A 16140-nucleotide genomic window follows, 5' to 3' on the forward strand; every position below is an offset into this window, starting at 1 on the left:
AGTCCAGGAGACGCGTTTCCAATACAAACACTTCAGATTGTTAGCTACACAGATGCATCTTCCGATTCAGAAGGCATTTTTCCCGCTTACCACTCTGTGACAGAGGCTTTCGTATCCTCCCACAAGGCTGCTGTATCTTGACACTGTTGAATCACAATTTTCTCTCTGCCATCTTTGAATTGCGGAAGAGAATTAGCCATCTTTTGTACGCACATCTTCTCTTCTTCAAACCCATCCAGGTCCTTATCCAGTCTGAGTAATGACTTTTTCCTTGAGTATGGAAGTATTTTTAAAAGTGAATTAGCCAATTGTTAGCAAAGTTGATTCAACAAAAACATGGGAAATGTCACGAGTGTGCTTTCAATTGTCCTCATGAGATTAATGGCAAAATCAAACACTTCTACTACAAAGGAATTATTGTATAATAAGAACAGGAAAGGATTTCTGCATCACAGAGATCAGAGGGGCCCCTTGCATTACCAGAATACTATTTGGCATTTTAATTAAATATAATAAATATACAAAACCATAAGCAATGACATATCTCCTTTTGGTGAGCATATGTATGTACATATGAGAGAAAACAGAGAGAATGTGTGTGTGTGTGTGTGTGTGTGTGTGTGTGTGTGTGTGTAACAGCATGATGAAAATAGATAGGTGGTTAAACAAAGTAAGGCCTCCAAGAAAGAGTGGGGGACTGAGGAGGAAGGAAACAATGGGACACTGCGCACTTCATGTACAAAAAAGGTCTCCCAATTAAAACAGGGTCCATTTAACTAAGGGTTTATTTTGCAAGCCAACCCTGGAGAAAGAACTCCATCGCCTGAAGGTAAATACACCAGCTCAGGCTCTGCCTCCTCCCCTCCAATTCTCAGACATTCACACAGGCTTTCTCTCCTTACTCCTTCACCCAAACTGCAATTGAGACGCCCCCCCCCCAGAACCCTCACACTGGGAAATGCCACCCTCCACTGACCAGCAGTGTCTCACAAGGGTGGTCACTTCCTCCTGAGTAAGGCTCCCAAGCCACCCTTGATCTCCTCGCTACCCCATATCTTCAGCTGGTTCTTCCTCACTGCCCTGCCCTCGTAACACAGGGCACCCTTGAAGGTACAACGTGGACCTCTTCTCTTGTCAACTAAGCTCAGTTCTTAGGGAATGTCAGTCAACCCCATGACTTTAAACAGCAACCGGAGACCCAAATGTGCACCTCTAGCTCAGACCTTTCCCCTGACGTCACTCGTCTTTACGACTCACGCTGAGATGGCTGCTAGAAGGTCAAGCAGGTGCTTCAAACCTACTGTTTCTTTTAAAAAAAAAAAAAAAACCGCGCCCGATCTGTCATTCAAAGGCTGGAAATGTCAGTCTTACTCATGCATCAACGCTAACGCCATTCTTCTAGCTGCTCAGGTCAAACCTCGGAAAACACTCAGCACCAACACAGTCTTCACCTCCACTGGTTCATGCTGCCACCATCCCTCCCTCGCCTGGATAGTCTATTTTTGGTATAGCGGCTGTAGAGAAGCGGTGTGGTTTAAAGCACATCACTTCCTGCTGCTTAGAACCCTCTAATGGCATCCCGTTCACTCACGGAGAAAGGCAAAGTCACAATGTAGCCCCACAGGAGTTAAGCTCCATCCCCTCAGTGTTGTATTTTCTCACCTCCTTCACAACCATTCCTGGATTTTTAGCTGCTGATGCCTCAGCCTAGAAGGCTCATCCTCCAGGTAGTAGTGAGGCTTGCTCTTATATACTTGATGCGCAGAGCATGTTCACAGTGATATTGCCCCTGATCGCTCACCTTACCATCACAAGCCCTTCCTCTTTCCCTACTCAGCATTGTCACCTTGGGTTGAGTCACCACCAGTCACATTACACATCTTACCCCTCCCAGGCACTAAGCTCTAGAAGAGTCAAGAACCTTCTGTCATTTTGTTAACTGCCGTATTCCCAATTCCCCTAAACTGTGTCTAGCACAGAGTGAATATTTGTTCTATTCATAGCTACCTGAATATGCAATTATCATTTATAAATGCATGGCTCTATGTTCATGCATTAATATCCATTACTTTTTAGTGAACATATAATTAAAATTTATTGAAGTAATAACCACACAAATGATTAGTTAGATGCCTCATTACAAACTGGGGCACTCTAAGGATGCAAGTCTCATTAGGCCTGAGGGGAAATTTTGGAGGGAAGGGCATATTTAATATACTTAAGGGAATTAGGTCAGCCAAAAACTCCAAAGAGACCACCAAGCCGGAGAACCTAAAGTGCCAAAGAGTGGGAAAGACCTGGAAAGAAGAGGAAGGCTCTACATAAGTAACTCCTGCTCTACCTCAGTGTTCATGAGCTCCAGCCACATTCTGAATTCTGACCTTCAGGCTGGCTTGTACACTGCCAGCCCGAGTCAGTTTCCACGATGCCTCTTTAAACTCTGGACCAGTCTAATCCTGCTGGGAGGGGAGGAGACCACCACAGCACCAAGGCAGTACAGGGACATTCGGTGACATGTGGCCTTCTGTCACTGTCCCTTTCATTTTTGCGATGGCTGATACTGTCAACCTGGCAGGATCACGAATTACCTCACACCTACACAGGATGATCTAGATTGGAGTAAAGGAGGTGCGACATCCCATACCAACTGTGGACAGCATCTTTTCCAGAAGCAGGGGGCTCCTGTACTGACTCAAAAGGAGAAAGCAAGCCGAACATGGCTCTCTGCCTCCTGACTGTAGTTGGCAGCCGCCTCGAGCAGCCACGGCCAGGATTCTCCGCCATGACCTACTTAATCCCCAAACCAAGAGCCAATGATGCTTTCTCTGTGGAACCCCCTTTTGTGGGTATTTTATCACCAGAACGAGAAGACGTAGCCGAGACAAGCAACTCAGGCAAGTATGAACTATGCGAGACCTGCTAGCTTTTCACCCTTAAGGGAACGCCACAACGCACACGGAGAAAAACGAAGGACCTTGAAAGTTAACTTATGTCCTCCCTCCACTCACTCCATTGCTCCATGACACCCTGCAGAGGAAAACATGAATACCCATAGAGGAACTTTATCAATAAAAAGTAAATGTGTGTGAAAGTCTGTAGAAAAGGAGTGCTGAACACTGACTGGTCAGAGTGACGCGGTAGAGGCAGGAGATGCAGAGGTATTTGCAGATGCAGCCAGTGTCGCTGTGGACGACAGAGAACAACGCCGCCGTGCTTACCGATGCTTCACAGCCGGTGCGGTGGGATCCTTAAGACCAATTTTACTGATCTGGCTCTGGATGTCTTGGATATTTCTAAAGAGCTCATGATTTCTGGAACTACAAGCCTCCAGTAACTCCTTGTCCTCAGGAAGTCCTTCCTCTTTACCCTGGCCACGCGTGGCTGACACCTTTACTGACAAAGCACCAAGAAGTCTCTCACAGGTGCTATCCTCCTGTCCCTCCGCATCCTTGACGTTGATGCCAAGTGTCCTCAAGTGTTCATCCAACGGCCCGGCCTTCTCTCTCACCAAGAGAAGAGCATCTTGCGGTGCATTCGAGGCCGGAGGGTCTGCAGGGAGCTCGGCAGAGAGCTTAGCTGCTCTCAGAGAAGCCAAAAAGTCTTCCAGAGCCTCCAGAGCACCTTCACTCATGTCCGCCTTCTGGTTCGTGGTCTCCAGCTGGAGACGGCATTTCAGCACAATATCTTGTATTGCGCACTGATCTAGCGTGTGCAATTCCCTTGGTACAGAGTCACTCGGCTCTTTCAAGTTGGCACATGTTCTGATCTGCTTTGCTATGGAATCTCGGAGATCCTAAACAAAACAGAACAACAGTAAGAAAAGAAGAAGCCTCAGGTTGAGTCTCACACACCATGAACATGCATGAGTACCTGTGTGTGTGCACTCACACTCGTGCACACACTCTGTCTCTCTGCGTCTCTGTCTCTGTCTGTCTCTGTGTGTGTCTCTGTCTCTGTTTTTCTCTCTCTCTCTAAAACACACACATACACACACACACACACACACACACACACACACACACACACAGTTAAAAACTAAGAGATAACAGTGTGCTAACTAAGTTTGAGCTACAAAAATGTTTCTGAGTTTAACCAAGGCTAAACGTTGCAGAATCAGGAAACATTTTATTGGCAAATGAGCTGATGCCAACTGTTTCTTTACTTAACACCTTCCTGGTGCTTGGATCCCCCAAAGGAAAAAAGCAGGTAGGTCTACTACTTCAAAGAAATAATTACAGACCAACAGTGAAGTGCCCTGTCTGACAACAATGGGGCGGGTACTGAAAATAGGATCTGAAATGAATAAATTGAAGAATATGCCAACATCAGCCTTTGAGTCAACTACAGTGAAGACATTCCTAAGAAAAGCTTTATTTTGAATTGAAATAAAACATCTCTTTAGTTACTCCTCACTACCTGCTTCTAAGCTTCAAGGAATAGAAAAAATGAGAAATGAATAACAAGTCTAAATTATTAAGGTATTCATACCATGGCTTACACTCGAAATCTACACTATAATTTTTTTTTTAAAAATGTTTAAAAACCTTTGAACATCTGAACATCTCTGAAGAACTGAGGTTCTTGTAAATACGCTGTGAGAAGTTACTCACCCGCAGGTTCTGATAGACGGCATCAACCTCGACGAGATGCAGGTCTCGGACAGCCACTGTGCAGAAGGGCAGGCTGGCTCCACACAGGCGAGCACACTCCTTCTCCAGAGGGAGCACGATCTGCAGCGCCTTCTCCAGTGACTCCACCCTGGGGGAAAACAAACCAGACCTGATGAAAGATAGGAAAAAGCTAGCCTGTAAAACCACGTTAACCCCGCCACTAAGCCAAAAGAAGGAAATGGTCACCCAGCAAAAATATGTATAATGATATGTACGGACCATCACAGTGAAACCCAATCCCACAGATCTAAAGTGCTAAAGATCTGGGCGAGACAGACTCAGTGGTAAACTGCTTGTCCTCAGTACTAAAATAAAGATAAATTACACACACACACACACACACACACACACACACACACACACACACACACCACTCATTTACTCAACCATCCATTCATTCATTCAAACAAACATTTATTTACTAAAACACCTGGGCTAACTATTGTCCTGTTGTCCTATTGGCCTGGGACAAGTCCATCTCTAATGCTGATGATTTGTTTGTTTTGTTTTGTGTTTTGAGACAGGGTCTCAGTCCAGGCTGGCCTTGAACTTGCTGTATAGCCAGGATGGCTTTAAATTTCTGATACTTCTGCCTCCATAACACAAATCCTAGGATGACGGGCAGGCACACAGTCCTGCATCCACTTTATCTGGTGCTTATGACAAGGACCAAGGCTTTGTGCATCCACAAGTACTCTGCCACCTGAGCTGTATCCTCAGCCCCTCTGATGTCACGACCCACCATTCCTCTCCTACTCAAAGTGTTTCAGTACCTAAACATTCTACATAGTTTTATAGACACCACACAGAATTGAAGGTTGTTGTGAAGCATTTAATGGGTAATGGGTAATGCTAAACATTCTTTTTGAAAACACAAAACTTTCTTCTTTGAAATAAAAGAATAAAAATGCAATTTAACTTGGACTTAAGGAGTGATAAACCTAAAAATTATTTTTTATTATTATAAAACTGTCATATTTCCATATTACAAGTATAACTGCTTATCAGAAATATTGAAATAAATGAGGCCCAACAAATAGGCTCCACTGATAATAACTTAAAACATCACTATGTGTAACACACACACTAAGTCTTGGCTGCTTCCGTTGTAAGATGGGGATATGTGCTGAAGACACACATTCATCCATTCGTTCACGCATATGGATATGGGTATTTTGCCTACATGTATGTATGTGTACCACACACATGCCTGGTGCCCATGGAATCCAAAGGAGGGTCTTGGTTTCTTCGGAACTGAAGTAACAGACAATTGTGAACTGCCGTGTGGGTGCTGGAAGTTGAACTGAGTCCTCTGGAAGAGCAGCCAGTGCTCTTACTAGCTAAGCCAGCTCTCCAGCCCCTATCCTTGGGCTGTACGTAAGATAATAGCAACACTGTCCTCTTAGAAATGAAGGAGTCAGGGCCCTGAGGGGTTGTAACACAGTGAAATCCAAATCCAAGGCCTTTGAATCTAGAAAGACCTTGAGCTCTCCTGAGTCCCTAATTAAATTATATCACTTAACCTCTTTTGTATCTGTTTCCTTATTGGCGATCAAAGGCCCAGGTGTTAGCAGCTTGGTCCTTAGCCTGGTGCAAACTGATGGTGGAACAAACCTGTAGCAGATGGAGCCTTGTGCAAGAAAGCTAGGCTACCGGAGGTCACTGGAAGTGGCCTTGAAGGCGGTGGGGGACTCAAGCCCCTTTCTGTTTCTCTGTCTCAGTGGTCCTCAACCGGTTGGGCTGGTGGCCATCAGAAAATACATATTTCTTAGGAACCTCCAACCGTGCATTTATTCTTGTTGCTACTCCGTAACTGTAATGTTGCTACTGAGCAGCATCTCAGTTCCTGAGACTATTGGAAATACGAGTTTCCCATAGCTGCTAGCAAGTGCTCAGGCTTTCTCAGACATGCACCACCCACCATGACCACCTGTGCCACCAAGGCCCAGACAACAGGACCAAGCCTGCAGGATCTACAGCCTTGGACGTTGAAGCCAGGCAAATCTTTTCCTTTTCCTCACTTGATTTATATCACAAAGTGAACAGGGTGATGTTCTCATACATGATAACTACTTAAAGTATTACAGCGTAGTGACAGCCTTGCTTAAGATAAGGAAGTCCCCCTCAGGCACAGTCATAGGGGAGGGGAGTAAGGGGAAAATGGGAGGGAGGGAGGAATGGGAGGATACAAGGGATAGGATAACCATTGAGATGTAACAAGAATAAATTAATAAAAAAAAAAAAGAAAAGAAAAAAATTGTGGTACATTAAAAAAAAAAAAAAGATAACCTACACACTCAGCAATGTGTCTGTCAAGTCCGTGGTTAGCAAACCTGAGGTGTACCTGGTCTTAAGAAGCATGCGGAGCGCCTGTTCTCTCCCCTTTAAGAAGTCTCTCGCCTCGGCTAGCACCGGCCTCTCCATGTCGCTCACCAGACTTTCTAAATTCAGTGAGGTAACTTCAAACTCATCCCAGCGAGCCTCAGTGTCAGCTTGTAAGGCCTAAGTGAAACGAACGAGTCAGCGGGTCAAGTCGCCGGTGCTAGGAACTGAAGCAGGTCCTCAACGGAAGCCATCTGTCTCTCCCTGTGCACCTCCCCCTTCTTTCTTGATGGCCCCGCTATGAAGGTTCAATACCATACTCAAAGCACGCAACGAGAAGATTGCGAGGCGATGTTCAGATAATCCTCGGGATAATTTAGAGATCTATTTGTAGAGGTTTGGGATTTGTGCATCTACCATGTAAAGCCAAATGCAACAAATTCTCTGAAGTCTCTCTAAGAATATGATTCATGATTTAAAATAAAGATGTGCTTCCTTCCACAGCCGTGGCCCTTCCTTCTCAGCAGCACTCAGTCTACAGATGGCATAGATTATGGCAATTTTAAATGCCATGGCCACTTGATCAAGATAACCAACTACTGAAATGGGTATTTAGTCATTAGTTTGTTAACCTTTTTCATTGAATAGGATCTGTCTGTGGTGCCTGGGCTGAACCTGAGGATACGGGCACGGACTATCTTGCCCAGTAATGAACTACTGCTTAATACTTTGGAGTAACACAGGGACAGACTAATTCGACCTTCAGATATTCACTGGGCTGTTTGTTTTTGTTAAGTTCGTCTAAAGCCCTATAAACTGTAATGGCCCTCATAACAGATTAGGCCACAGGCAATAAATGAAGACCCTGGACCAATGTCTTCTCTGGAACTTTTTTGGGGGGAAGGTTGTTTGTTTTTTGTTCTATTGTTGTTGTTGCTGCTGCTGCTGCTGAGAAAGAATTTCTTTGTGTAGCTTTAGCTGTCCTGGACTTGCTTTGTACATCAGGCTGGCCTCAAATTCAGAGATCAGCCTGCCTCTGCCTCCCTGAGTGCTGGGATTACAGACGTGTGCCACGAGGGCTGGCTGGGTCTTTCCTGGATTTTGTACTTGAAAGCAAATCTAGGGCAACAGTAGTATGAGCACTTCCCTCTAACAAAGAGCCATCTTAAACGTATGACTGCCACAAAAGTGTGGCAGCTATATCCACGGGGGTGTAATTTGCTACAGCAAGGAATATGGTATTTTTTGGACCATAAGACGCATTCCCCCCCCCCAAAAAGTGTGGCGGGGAATTAGGGCGCACCTTAGGGTCCTATTGCAGTTTTTACTGTTTTTCTTGTTTTACTGCTCTAAAAACTGGGTGTGTCTTATGGTCAGGTCCATCTTTTTTGTTTTTTTTTTCTCCTGCTTTTTGAGACAGGGTTTCCCTGTGTAGCCTTGGCTGTCCTGGACTCCCTTTGTAGACCAGGTTGGCCTTAAACTCACAGAGATCCACCTGCCTCTGCTTCCCAAGTGCTGGGATTACAGGTGTGTGCCACCATGCCTGGCATGGTCAGGTGCATCATATAGCCTGAAAAATATAGTAATCCTTTCAGAAAGTACCTGCAATTCGGTCAGTTTGCCCTGCAGGCAAGCACAGCTCCTTTCACTGTCACTGGGAAAGTCAGACATAACCTTGCATTGACTGTCTTGCAGGTGCTGTTCAAGACTCTCCCTCTGTATATCATACCTGGGAGAAAATTAAATGCAACATTACTTTGTACGGGGGAAAAGGTAATGAGAGCAGGGCAAAGTATAATGAGATATGTATATATGCATTATTATGAAACGTTACAGTGAAACCCACTTCTTGTTTGCTAAGCAAAAAAAAAAAAATTAAATACACTTAAAACATTACTTAATTTTAAAATAAGATAGAAATATTCTTAAATTACTATCAATTGTGCATACAGAAGTACCCAAGGAATTCCAGCTTAAATTACAGCCACATGCCAAAATTACAACTAAAGAATAATACAAGTCTTAAAAACATGTAACGTAGGCCGGGCGTGGTGGTGTATGCCTTTAATCCCAGGCAGGAGGATCGCTGTAAGTTAGATGCCAGCCTGGTCTACAAAGTGAGTCCAGGACAGCCAAGGCTACACAGAGAAACTCTGTCTCAAAAAATCAAAAAACCAAAAAACCAAAAAAAAAAAAACAACAACAACAACAACACATAGTATAGGCAGGCAAAATGGCTCCATGGGTAAAGGGCTCCTGTGAGCTGTTCTCTATTTCCACACACCTGCACCCACCAACACACCCACATTGCCAATAAACAAATAAATGTTTGCAAGGTGGGGGGACTCAGGTTGACCTAGTAGTTAAATGTACCTGCCACCAAGCATGAAGACCCGAAATTAATTCCCAGAACCCATAGTGGAAGAAGACACAGAACACAGACAGACAGACAGACAGACAGACAGACAGACAGACACACACACACACACACACACACACACACACACACACGATTGCATGCCACAAATAAATGTGCATTACACACACACACATAGTGTATAGATATTACATGTATGATCTATATCACATACATGGTATGTATGATATACACATTTGTGTATATGTGTACATGCTGTCATTGGTGAAAGACTTCTGGTGGATCTTTACTATTTAAAAAGACGTTACCTCTCCTGTAAGTCACTCAGAGAAGCACGGCAGTCTATTCCTTCCTTCTCCACGATGCTTTCTTCTTGCCCAGGATTTACTTCTGATGTCTGGTTAAAATTCTTAGTGGGTTCCATTGCCTAAGCAGATACGCAAAAGAATCAAGATGAAACCTTAAACACATTTACGTGTCTGTAAAACCTAAATGCTCCACGCTCTGGGGAGTTAGTTCTCTATATCCAGACTCGGGAGAGAGTGTGAGTCTTTGAGATGTCTCTGCTCAGAGCAAAACCTTCTCACACCGAGGACGTTTATTATGCCGACTGTGGCTTCTGAGCCAGGCTCCAGAGGCCAACTCTGCACCAGACCTCATGGGCTTCGTTAAGTGCAAAAGCCCTGAGCACAAGCATTCCTCAATCCTTTCCAGAGCCTGCTGCCTGGCACTCTGCACTGTGCTGTGTTGTAGATGCCAACGTCCCTACCTTCAGCAATCGAGCAGATTTAGTTACCAGGGGAAACAAAACACATTCTACTGAGAAGGCAAAGGAGTTCTGTCATCTCAACATCGGGGTGTGAAGACCAAGCTCAGCTTCACCCACCACGATTTGTCTTGAGAATTTGCTTGGAGCCACCCTGGGGCTCCAGTAGATTGCTAAGCATACGCAGCTTCTATTGGCATCATTCTAACTCTCTGAGGAGTGGTCATCCTTGTATTTTATAAAGTGGGAAATCTTAATTGATGAACGCAATCAGGTAATTAAACCAACGCTCATGAGAAATGGGCAGATCACCGAGTTTAACACCTTTTCGGTTGATAGCTGGTTATCTGGTGGCTCGAGCGGTTGCTCGCCATGGGCGTCCCTTCTTCCGTTCTCAGCTGTGGTCAACGCATCCCTAAGAAGGAACCGTGAATGCATATTAAAGCAGAGTGGTGGGGAATATGGAACCTAAAAAGGCACAGTCACACTTAATGCCGTGTGACTGCGGAAACGGCTGCTCCTGGCTTTGCTCTGAAGCATGGCTTTCCTTACAAAGCACTAACCTCTCCTTCGGTGCACCCCCCTGAGAGGACCGCAGGGTCACGTGAACATCGGAAGCGCACTTCAGAAGTCTCTCTATCTTTTGCTCGTAATCTCGGAGTGTCCTCTTCAATTCTTGTTGACCCTCTGGTGAAGTCAGCTCTTCACACAGCTCCCTCAAGACACCCACGTGGTGTTCTAGCTGGCACGCAATACTCTCTGGAGAGAAGCAAGCCTGAGGGAGGGGAGAAAGCATGATGTGGGCTTCAGCTGAGGACGACGCACGATCAGAAACTACAGGGAGTTATGTGTGTGTGTGTGTGACTCTGACAGCATGCTCTTTTAGGGACTATCTGCTATGAGTTGAGTATGGTCATGGGTTTAGGGATTGTCTGCTATGAGTTGGGTATGGTCACAGGTTTAGGGACCATCTGCTATGAGTTGAATATGGTCATGGGTTTAGGGACCGTCTGCTATGAGTTGAGTATGGTCATGGATTTAGGGACCGTCTGCTATGAGTTGAGTATGGTCATGGATTTAGGGACCGTCTGCTATGAGTTGAGTATGGTCATAGGTTTAGGGACCGTCTGCTATGAGTTGAGTATGGTCACGGGAACTAGGGAAAAGCAATGAGGAAATCGACCCTAAAAGAGTAACTGACATGCAAATAATGGTTTATAACATCATGATATTGTGAGAACACCACCACCTGCCTGCTTCACAGAGAGAGTCATCCGAGCTGGATGTGGAGGGGACGAGGAATTCTCTAAGGGTGACGGGAAGACTGTCTTAGATTCTCTTCCTGTGGATATAGCCAAACATCCTGACAAAAGCAACTTAAGGAGGAAGGGTTTAGTTTATCTCACAGTTCCAAGTACAGTCCATTAGCAGGAAAGTCGGGAAAAGCAGGAGCTGGAGGCAGCTGGGCACATCGCTCCCACAACCAGGAAACAAAAGGATGAATGCAAGCTAGCACTCAGCTCACTTCCTCTATTCAACACAGTCTAGGACCCCCTGCCCGAAGAATAGCCCTATGCCCCAGTCAATGAAGATGCACCCCCACAGACATCTCCCAGGCAGCTCAGCTTCTGTCAAGCTGACATTAACACAACCATCACAGAGAGGTCATCTCCACCAGTGACGGAAGATGACACGTAGTAAATGTTCTGTGCGCACAGGTCAGCCTAGGAGACACTGAAAGGAGGATGTCCTGGGTCCTTCTAAAGAGCTTAGGGCTATCCTTGGAGAGGGGACAAGGTTGGAGCCAATAAAATGGGATCTGTGCTTTGCAAGGCAGCTCTGGGGCCTGGGGATATCGCTGGGTTGGTAAAGTGCCTGTCTTATGTGCATGATGCCTTGGACTTCAATCCTCCCCCTGAAGACGCAAATGGTTGTGGTTAAAGAGGATGGAGCCGTTTTCTTCCTAACAAAGTAAGGGAAGTGGCAACTCGATGGAAGAAGAGAAGAAGCTGCTGGGCTAAGGAAGTAAGTCTCTCAGTAACTCGGCCACAGGTGAGTGGGGAGAAGTGGAGACAGCAAAGCCTTTCTTAACCATGATGCGGAGGAGAGGAGGGAGTGACGTTTAGAGGTGAGGTGACTGGCTCTGTCCCAGACACAGGAATCTAACAGCCCTGAAGAACCCTTGTGATGCCCACCTGTCGGGAAGAGACAGTAGAGCTCAGGGGGAAGACGGCTGGAGAGGAAGACGTGGGCACGACCATAAATATATGAATAGTCTCAAGGGCATAAAATTGCATACAAAGGGTGCGTGAAAGCAGTGAGAAATGTAGATTATCCCATCCAAACACTAAGACGTTTAGGAAAAGAAAAGGAATGGGAGAATGTGTGTAGGAGAGTAACAGTATAGCTCCCCTTTCGACCTATATGTGTGTGTATACGTATACACATGCATACATATATATCTGTTACACACATCATATATAAGTCTCTATACGTCTGTGCAAGGGAGAGTAACACTGTGAGAGCCACAGAAGCTGACAGTTACACAGAAACCCAACCACACAAACCCAACCAAACAAGCTGGAGAGCAAAATGAGACCAACAGATTGGCCCCCAAGTTCCCACATGACTTGATTTGCTCATTTCCACCAAAGCGCACCCGCATCCTGATAAAGACACCCGAACTACAGCTACCATTAAGACAGTTAGGACCAGTCTCAGGAGCGGGTGGTACCCAGCCATCACAAGCGAAACACGAGACAAGAACTCACAGCTGAGGTTTCTCACTTCTGACCACAGATCCAACTGATCCCGGGGACCTGCCCGGCTAGAGCCCACACCGAGTAAGTGGCAAGTCCAGGGGAATGAGCAGGCTACAGTGACTGCCACAGCACATCCAGTCTGTGAGCTTACACAGTGGTTACCCAGCCAACACGAAGGCAGACGGCAGTGGGCATGGGCGCTTTACCTCGTGCTCTGTGGTAAGGCCCCTGGTCCTCCCTCTACGGATAAGCTTCTTTTCTTTATTTATTTGCTTCTCGAGTTTTGCAATGTTGTCTCTAAGCTTTCCTTCTTCAATGTCTATTTTCAGTTGTTGGATATACAGGGAAATTCCATGATGGAGAGCCTGCAGGCGACAAGAGAGTACACCGATCACACAAAGACAATCCACTGAGCTCTCTGTAGTTACGAAAAGGCCACAGGAACAAAAGGAAGCGAGCAAAGCCTGCTCAAGCCGGTCATCCACCCCTTTGTCTTTGGGAAGAATGTTTTAAAACATCCCATCTTTTTCTTCTTTCTAATGACCAAAAGTGTGCTTTACACTGTGAAAGATGCTGTTGAGGAAATGAAAGAAAAGCTACAGTCTAGTGGGTGTGTGTGTGGGTGTGTCATACATTAAAAAGACATCTGAGCTCAAGGAAACATAACAAATGTGTGAAATATGTATGTGTCCTGGATGGAGTCCTGGAGCAGACAAAAGGCACTACAGGGGCGAGCATGAATCTGAGGAAGCGCATGTGTTGTTAATACAGCACCTCCGTATTGACGCACGCACTGGGACTACACTAGAACTCTCTGAACTCTCTGCAGTGATTCTTTCACATAAAAATTGCTCTCAAGTAAAAGCCCATTCAAAACAATGCTTAAATGGTGGGAGTACACCCTAAATCCCAGCACTTGCGAGGCAGAGGCAGGTGGATCTCTGTGAGTTCAAGGCCAGCCCGTTCCACACAGTGAATTCCGGGCCAGCCAAGGCTACAGATGAGACCCTATCCAAAAACAAAACAAAAAAATAAAAAAATAAAGAATAAAAATAAAAAAATAAAAAAAGATAAGTTTTTTCAGGAAAACCATTAATAATAGAGTTTAATCCAACTACATAGATATCCCTTCTCCCCAGTGGGGACACTAAAATCTGAGGACACTCAAGTTCCTTATGGAAAGCGGCACCGCATTCGCATGTCACCTACACACACTGTCCAGTGCACTGCAAGTCATCTCTAGATTATATATAATGCTTAATACAATGCAATGCTATGCAAACAGATGCTATGCTGTGTTGTTTAGTGAATCATGGATTGGGGGTGGGAGGCTGCACACAAGCCTTTTTCAAATATTTTTAACTCGCGGTTGGCTGAATGCATGGACACAGAACCCAAGGATAGGGAAGGCTTGCTATACCGATTGCATACACACATATACTCACACTGTAATTATCATTTAGGGAGCATATCCTCTATGACTTATGTAATTCTTTGTAACAATCCTGCCAACTACATTTTTGTTATTCCTAAAGGTTCAGGAACCTGCCCAGGGTCCCAGCTTTACCTCCACCAAACCCTCTCCTTGCTCAACTGTGGAAATCGGCATGGACACAGGCTTTACTGTACTATGTCAGTCAGGATGCAACCAGGAAACCAGGAACATGCTCAACCCTTTAGTCTGGGCATATTAAATGGTTCCAGGCATGAAAGTTCAGACCAGTCAGACTAAGAAGGGGAAAGCAATCTAGAAAAAAGCAACAGGAGGAAGTTGCCCCACTCCTAGGCTTGAGGCTTTTATGGAGCCCACAATGGGGGAGCCAGGAGTTTCCCACGCTGGAGAAGACAAGCTGCCTGCCACTGAGGCATTGTGGAGAGGCAGAGAAGGAAACAAGGCAGGCTCACCTCTTCTTTCTTCAGTTGCCCTCAGATCTATAATGTACTGTCACTGGCTGAGGCAGACGCCAGTTGAAGCAGAGCCTGGGGTCAACACCCCGAATCCAACTGTGTCACAGAGTAGACAGAAGATCCCTGGACCAGCCCTGATGGCAAACGGGCCCAGCACCAGAGCCCCAAGCCCACGGCCCACGCCGCTCTCACCTCCCACTTGGCACACGCATCTCGACTCTGCCCTTCCAGGCACAGCTTCGCATCACCCGGGACACTGCACCTCAGTTCTTCAATAGCTTGCAGATACTTGGCCAGACAATTTGTATTAAAAATTTCCAATGCTTCCTGGAATAAAAAAAAAAAAATCATGAAAATCTGATTATACTTCCAGATCCTTTGAGCTAATTTGGTATGTCTTCAGCAGGGAGAAGCGGAAGGGGAGATAATGGTGGTGACCGGGACGCCATTTTGTGATAAGCTGAGGCTGATGACCTATTTCCGTAGCTTGAGTTCTCTCAAAAGGATGACACAATACGTTCTATTGAAAGGCCTTTACCTACTTGATGTTCAAAATGATAAATTAGCATACAGTAAGGCAAAAATTGACTGTAGGATTTACATGGCAAATATTTAATACTGTGCATGAGCAATGTTATGTAGCCAGGAGGAACCGTTACCTCATCATCAACTCAAAGTCTTGCCCAAGGCAAGGGAGAGAGCTGCCGCAAACAGCAGAGGACAGACTTGCTGGACCTGGGACTGCCCCTCCCCCGACACGTTCTCTGAGAGCAGGAACCTAGCTTGGGTGAGCAGTGAATGAGAGAACAAAAAAATGGGTTGGTAGGTTTTTGAGAAAGGCTGAAAATCCACAAGAGAAGGAAGGATTCTGGAAAAGGCAATTAAACAGGGCAGAGACTCATCCATTCATAAAACATGCATTTATTAAACACCAGCTGTAGATACAACACAAGGCAGAAAACCCAGGGTCCTTCCCCAGGGCTTCTGGTTAACTGAAAACCACGCTAATGTTGGTATAGAGTACAGGGTGTCAGGGTAGGACGCGGCAGGGCATGGTCTCACGTCCATGATGAAAATGTATCTTCGCTAAATGTCCCAGTCCAAAACTGAGAATCCCTGGCCTCTAATTCCAACAGAAGGCTGCCAGAGAGAGGAACCTAGAACCCCAACTTTTGTTTTCTCTTTTCTTCATTAATTTTTTTAAATTTATGCATAGGTTTGTGTACTTGTCTGTATGTGACCATGCGCATGCAGGACCCTGCGGAAGCCAGAAGAGGGCACTGGATTCCCCCCTAGAACAGTTAGAAGCTGTCCAGTGTGGATCCTGGGAGCCAA

The 16140-nt window shown here is 45.6% G+C and overlaps 1 protein-coding gene across 5 annotated transcripts in view; it reads right to left on the reverse strand.

Moving 5' to 3' along the window:
• SYNE2 (spectrin repeat containing nuclear envelope protein 2) overlaps window positions 1-16140 on the reverse strand; it is a 311925-nt gene that overhangs the window by 185652 nt on the left and 110133 nt on the right. For all 5 annotated transcript variants that reach the window (XM_084791617.1, XM_084791618.1, XM_084791619.1 and 2 more), the window contains exons 22-31: window positions 14998-15132; window positions 13104-13262; window positions 10699-10910; window positions 10460-10550; window positions 9678-9796; window positions 8595-8721; window positions 7015-7172; window positions 4611-4758; window positions 3219-3793; window positions 91-270 (exon numbers count right to left, since the gene is read on the reverse strand). In XM_084791617.1, the coding sequence (XP_084647743.1) occupies window positions 91-270; window positions 3219-3793; window positions 4611-4758; window positions 7015-7172; window positions 8595-8721; window positions 9678-9796; window positions 10460-10550; window positions 10699-10910; window positions 13104-13262; window positions 14998-15132 (1904 nt within the window). The remainder of the gene's footprint in view (window positions 1-90; window positions 271-3218; window positions 3794-4610; window positions 4759-7014; window positions 7173-8594; window positions 8722-9677; window positions 9797-10459; window positions 10551-10698; window positions 10911-13103; window positions 13263-14997; window positions 15133-16140) is intronic.

Source organism: Acomys minous (genome assembly GCF_964271855.1).
Source record: "Acomys minous genome assembly, chromosome: 8".
NCBI classification, from domain to species: Eukaryota; Metazoa; Chordata; class Mammalia; order Rodentia; family Muridae; genus Acomys; species Acomys minous.